General features: G+C 38.0%; 1 protein-coding gene across 2 annotated transcripts in view; it reads left to right on the top strand.

The window, feature by feature from the left end:
• COQ10B (coenzyme Q10 homolog B (S. cerevisiae)) overlaps nt 1–2,520 on the top strand; it is a 29,020-nt gene extending 26,500 nt beyond the window's left edge. Inside the window, exons 4-5 of one of the 2 annotated variants that reach the window (XM_012641650.1) lie at nt 667–768; nt 1,709–2,520. In XM_012641650.1, the coding sequence (XP_012497104.1) occupies nt 667–768; nt 1,709–1,876 (270 nt within the window). In that variant the 3' untranslated portion in view covers nt 1,877–2,520. The remainder of the gene's footprint in view (nt 1–666; nt 769–1,708) is intronic. The other variant, XM_012641651.1, reaches the window with a different exon arrangement.
• The last annotated feature ends 4,111 nt before the right edge of the window (nt 2,521–6,631 follow it).

Genomic DNA, 6,631 nt, shown 5'->3' with positions numbered 1-6,631 from the left:
TGTAGTCCCAGCTACTCGGGAGGCTGAGGCAGGAGGATCGCTTGAGCCCAGGAGTTTGAGGTTGTTGTGAGCTAGGCTGATGCCATGGCACTCTAGCCAGGGCAAAAGAGTGAGACTCTGTCTCAAAACAAAAAGAAAAAAGTGAAGGAGTAAAAGGTGAAGGAAAGACTAAATGTGATTAACAAGAGAAATATCTTTGAGTAGGAAAGAATTATAGAATTGTGCCAGAGATCTGTGCCAGGTACCTTATAAATTTTCAGCCATCTCATTATGGTATAAAGTAGGTATTATTTTACAGATTGAGGAAATACAGTATAGGGATTTAATTTGTTCAGGATCACTTATAAGTGGCAGAGCTGGAAATAAGCTTCTAAAAAATCACTCCCTGTGTTGCTGCTGGAAGGAGAGAACTCTAAGTAGCACAATGGGTGATAGAAGTGGAAGGAAAAACGATTGGTAATCTTGGGGAATCCCAAAATAAAAGAAAACAGCTAATATTGGCAAGAGGTTACCTCCTAGTACCAAACTAAAAATGAGATTTCTTCATCTCCTGTGGTCTGACCTATAAAAGTAATTACTTTTCAAAGAAATTAGCCTCAATCATGGTACATTCTAGCCAATACCAAAGGTATTTAATTGTGGTTTTATATTTTCATTTTCTTGTAGGCATCCTGTACCGATGGGAGACTTTTCAACCATTTGGAGACTAGTTGGCGTTTTAGCCCAGGTCTTCCTGGCTACCCAAGAACTTGTACCTTGGATTTTTCAGTAAGTCTGTCCTGAAGCCCTTGATTTGTTCCATGTATGAGGTGAAGTTGGTAAAGAAGTAGTAATCTATTTTTTAGAACCCAGATGCTATAATTATTTTATATGCATTAAGATTATAAAATAATCTTTTTAAAAAGATTTTTTAAACACTTTCTAAATTTGAGTATTGAATTTTCTGTACAAGTGCTAATGAACATTTTATTTTCTATTCTGTTTTTTGCAACCTTGAATATTCATTCCTTCTCTATTAGATTATAAGAGACATGACTTTACTACCAGCTTAATAATGGTTTTAAACTTAATAACAGTTTAAAATTAACACCAAATTAAACTACCCATTGTGTATAAGATGCAGAAATAAAGTACAACAGGGAAAAATACATTTTTAGAATCACTTGTAACTTTCTTGTTCACATCACCTTAGCTATAGAAAATGTAAAGCCACTTGTGGCCTTTTCTTTGCCAACAGATAATATATGAATTGTTCTCTTGAACTTTTTTTTTTTTTTTGGTTTCTTTTTGAGACAGAGTCTCGCTCTGTTGCCCGGGCTAGAGTGCCTTGGTGTCAGCCTAGCTCACAGCAACCTCTAACTCCTAGGCTCAAGCAATCCTCCCACTTGGCCTCTCAAAGTGCTAGGATTACAGGTGTGAGCCACCAAACCTGGCCCTCACCAAAGTTTTTTTCCAGCCTTCTCTAACTTATTAAGAGGCAAACTCTCCCTTGAAATGAGATTCACTGGCCTTGTTGACTTAAGCTTATTGTGCCAGCAGTTATGCTTACTGCAGTAAAGATTCTGTCTTCAAAGGGGTGCTAAAAACCTCACCGAGGTACACCCACACAGCTCTACCTTAAATACTTAGTTGACAGTGTGAACACCACTATTTTAAGTGGAAATTTGTTTAAAAAAATCTTTCTAAAAATTACAACATTTTCCTACAGATTTCTTTTGAATTTCGCTCATTTCTGCACTCTCAGCTTGCCGCATTGTTTTTTGATGAAGTTGTAAAGCAGATGGTGGCTGCCTTTGAAAGAAGAGCACGTAAGCTTTATGGTCCAGAAACAAATATACCTCGGGAGTTAATGCTTCATGAAATTCATCACACATAAAGGCAAGAAAGAACTGGTGTCATCCACTTAGAGCTTTAGTTTGTTCACTTTAATATATGCTTTCATGATTTCTTTTCAGAGGTCAGAAAGCATTTGTCAAAACCCAGCTCTGACTATAAACTTGTACCATTGAAAATTTGCACATAGAGCATGGACCCACTTGTACACAGAATTATGTCTTCAATCAAGTGTAATTCAGAGTAATATGTTTATTATCATGTTCTGCATTACAGTAATGGGATGTCATCACCATTGCTAGAATACTGACATCACTCTTCTGAGCAGAAATTGAAACTGTAGATTTAAACCTTTTAATTATCACCTTATCTGAAAGAGGCTAGTTGAGATACTCACACATGTATTATATTAACCATATCACACTTAAGTTATTAAATTCAGACTATTTGTAACTTATTGTTATAGGGCCTGCCGTGTGGCCTAAGATATTTTGAGTAATCATCATATATTTAAAGTAAAAACTTTGATTTAAAAATACTGTTAATGAAGGTTCCCTGGCACTTTAGATATTTTAAAATTGTTCTTATAGGAGTAGGTAATTCAGTGCCATCATGAGGTTAGCTCCCAGATAAACAGTGAATTTTGTTTTTTTTTTTGAGACAGAGTCTCACTCTCTTGCCTGGGGCGAGTGCTGTGGCGTCAGCCTAGCTCACAGCAACCTCAAACTCCTGGGCTCAAGCAATCCTACTGTCTCAGCCTCCTGAGTAGCTGGGACCACAGGCACGTGCCACCATGCCTGGCTAATTTTTTCTACATATATTTTTAGCTGTCCAATTAATTTCTTTCCATTTTTTGGTAGAGACGGGGTCTCGCTCTTGCTCAGGCTGGTCTCGACCTCCTGAGCTCAGAACGATCCACCCGCCTCGGCCTCCCAGAGTGCTAGGATTACAGGCGTGAGCCACCGCACCCGGCCGTGAATTTTGTTTTTGCTTTCATTTTTGGTTAGTCCAGAGATTTAAGCTACTGATTTCCAGTAGTTTGCAGCCTTCTCCCAGGTACTTTGGCTATTCTTTCAACAATGCTAATTTCGTGTCAAATTTTGTCTACAACAGTAGGCAACAGATGAAGATAAGTTGGTTGGTATGTCTCCAGCACTATGCATCCCTATTTTCTATTTATTGTGTGTACTCACTTTCAATAATGTATTTCAAACTGCTATTTTTTTAAACAAGTCAATGTAAGGACCGAAGCTGTAATGTAATAAAGTTAATTTGTTTAATTTTTGTGCTGTTACTTTGGTTATTGAAATCTATATTGTTTTAACACGTATTTACGTAGACATAGTAAAATGTTATTACAGCATTTCATGTCTTAAAAATACTTTCATAGAAAAAGACTGACAAATCTGGGCAAAATTGAGTCTTTAATCAATATATTGATCTTCACTCCATACCCAACAACCCTCTGGCGTTAAACTTCCAATGATAGTGCTATTAAATTTCCTCAGATCAGCAAGGGATATCAGTAGTCTATATAAATGCTTGTGTATATGAATTTGTTCAGTAAATCTTTTTTGAGCACCTGCTTTCTCTCAGACACTGGGTATATAGTGGTGAAGAACTCACATGGAACTTGGTTGTGCTTTCACAAATGTGAAGTACTGTCTTTCCACTTACAGACGATTTATCTGCCCAGAGCATAAGAAGTTTGAATATAATTATGTGCCTTTAAATAACAAAGCACTTTAAAAATCGCAGTCACTTATATTCTTCTCAAAATAAGACTAAGAGTTTTTATTGTTTCCCTGTACCGGATTACTTCTCTTTTGATGGAATAAGAACCCATACTTTTACAAATGCCTTAGGCAAACTTTTATTAATAGGTTCAAAATCTAAGTTAGTCATTGAGATGTAACTGAGCTGGTATTATAAGAATATTAAGTTGGCATTTTGGTCAGGGAGCTCAGGAATCCACAAACATTGCTTTGATCTGGCCATCCCGTGACTTGTGAGATTCCCCAAGCACGGTCAGGACAGGCAAAGAAAAAGAGAGAAAAAAAGATTGGTTTCAGCTTTGCCAGGGTATTTACTATTAATAGTTAATGCTGAATTTTGTTTCATATTTATTTTACACCAAAAAATGAAAGGCAAATGTTTATGCTAAATTTTAAGGAACTTCTATACTTGGGACTATACTGAGTTGCCTAATCTAGTATATCAAGTTTTTGAAATTGGTTCTAGTAGTTTTCTTACATTAACTCCAATGCTCCCTTTATTTATACAGCAACTAGGCTGTTTAAATGGGATGTAACAGAGGGATCCTGGGACTTTGTAGCTTCTTAAGCATTTAGAGTATCACAGTTTATGTATCTTCCTGGATTTCATCTGATTCTATATAGCATTTTATGGTCATTCCCTCTAAGGAGCCAGACCTGGCCAGGTGTTTTTCTGAGGGTGATTTTATGATACTCTCCTTTTATTTCTCTTCCCTTGTCTATAAGAAAAAGAGTTGGTAAGATCATGATTATGTAGATCTCTGGGATTTCATGGGGCTGACCACCTAAATTTAAAGCTCAAATTTTTAGGCATTTAAAAAAATTTTATTTTGCATGCTTACATAGAACTATGTGCCAGGCACTGTTTTAAGTGCCTTGTAAACATTTAATCCTAACAACTTTTTGAGGTAGGCAATATTATTACCCCATTTTACATACAAAGAAAGATAAAGAGAGATTAAGTAACTTTACCAAGGTCACAGTAAATGGTGGAACCTGGATAAAAACCCACATATTCTGGCTCCAATATCCATGCTGTCATATTTGCTTTATCTAGTCCAACAGTGTTGAGGTCATGACCTGAGAACTTAAAATTTGGATTCTGTGCTTTCCGTATGGTAAAGGGGGAAAACGCTGACCAACTTTATAAACTTTTCTTCAAAGTGGCATCCAGCCAGTGGAATCTGAAGGGAAGACTGATGGGATGGGACTGCTAGGTAAGATTTTTCTCTTTGTAGAAGGAAACTTGGAAGAGAGAATTCTCTTCCTTGGTTTTTGCTTGATCTAGGACGTGAGGTTTACAGCTACATCTACCATCTTGTCACTATGAGGAAAAAGGCAAGGTAACTGCAGAGAAGCCAACTCAGAATTCTAATATCAAGGGTGAATAAACCAACACTAGAGTTACAAACTTTGCACTTCTGGTCATATGAGATAACAGACTTCTAATGTTTAAGTCACTTTAGTCGGGCATTGATTTACTTGTAGCCACTCCTTTCTACTCTAATCTGAAATGGTTGCCCTATACGATGTTGTGCAGCTATAATCCCAGGGCTCCCCTGCAATTATCCTAGGATTTCCCTTCATCTCTTTGGGGTTGCCTATTTCCTAAACCTTTTGGCTTCATCTTATTTCTACTCTCAGAATGCTGAAAGAAATCCTCTAGTAGCTCCTAAGAAAGTGCAAGTGAGAGCTTAATTTTGAGAGTCCTTAATGTCATTGATCTAACCTTGACTCTTTGTCTTACTCTAGCTGTGTTCTCTATGGTGTCTCAGGCCTAGAGTCTTTCCTGTTTGATTTCTACAGAGAATTAACCTCCAGTTTCCTAGGGGCAGGCAAGTCAGTCCTGGTGCAGGAAAGGGGAGAACTAGAGGACCAAAATCTCATTAATGTCCTTCAGCTAATTTTACCCTCATTTTCAGTCCCACACTTGGCCTTACCTGACCCCCTACTTGGAAAGTTCTGTAGGATAATTAATTAGTTTGCTTCTTGTATTCGTTCCTACAGGCTCTTAGGGTGTAACCTTCCCTAACTACTAAGTCACTTAGCACTTTTCTAACTTCTTAAAGACTCATTGATACCCTTCTTTAGCAGTTGTCTCCTCTCCTTTTGTAATTTATTTCATTAGTGTCCATTCAGTGGGATTTTGAGAATAACAGGTAATAACAATGGTGAATACACTATTTTTTATAGCATTCCCATTCACCATTTTTTTTGAGTCTCACTGTGTCACCCAGGCTGGAGTGCAGTGCAGTGATCATCGCTCACTACTACCTGAAACTCCTGGCTCAGGTTGATCCTCCCACCTCAGCCTCCCAAAGTACTGGGATTATAGGTGTGAGCCACATCTCCCAGCCTGTTACAAGATCTTATGCCTTCAACCTATAACCTAGTAAAATGTAGAAAGCAACACATTCACATCTTACAAATCAGCATATGCTGCCAACATGCACACCCAGGTAACTATTTGAAAAGTAATGGAGGTCAGCACCGAGCAAGAGTGAGACCTCTACAAAAAACAAAAATTAGCCAGGCATAACGGCACACACCTGTAGTCCCAGCTACTCAGGAGGCTAAGGCCGGAGCATTGCCTCAGCCTAGGGGTTTGAAGTTGTAGTGAGCTATGACGACACCACTGTACTCTAGCCTGGGCAACAGCAAGATTGTCTCAAGAACAAAAAGTAATCTGTATTGTATTATATAATAAAGATCAAATGCATTGAGCCAGAAACCTATTTCCCTTTAAGTTTTTAAAAATGATGGTGAAGCCCGTCCAGTCATGGATGTCCTCTCTCACTATCCATTATGCTTGAATGGTACACCTCTCTTTCTTCCACTGAAGCACACTCTACAAGGCTGAGGGTTTAAAGCAATGACCGTGGCTCCCATAATGACAAGTTGCCTTTTCTGTATGACCAGGGGTCATCATACCCAAAATTGTTCCCATAGGCTTCACCAGGGTGATGCCTTCTTTAAAAATTTCACCCAGTTACCAATGTAATAATGTAATTCAGTCTGCAACA

This window comes from Propithecus coquereli, unplaced genomic scaffold, assembly GCF_000956105.1.
Source record: "Propithecus coquereli isolate 6110/MARCELLA unplaced genomic scaffold, Pcoq_1.0 Scaffold167, whole genome shotgun sequence".
Lineage (NCBI taxonomy): Eukaryota > Metazoa > Chordata > Mammalia > Primates > Indriidae > Propithecus > Propithecus coquereli.
This window is presented reverse-complemented; position numbering and strand designations above follow the sequence as displayed.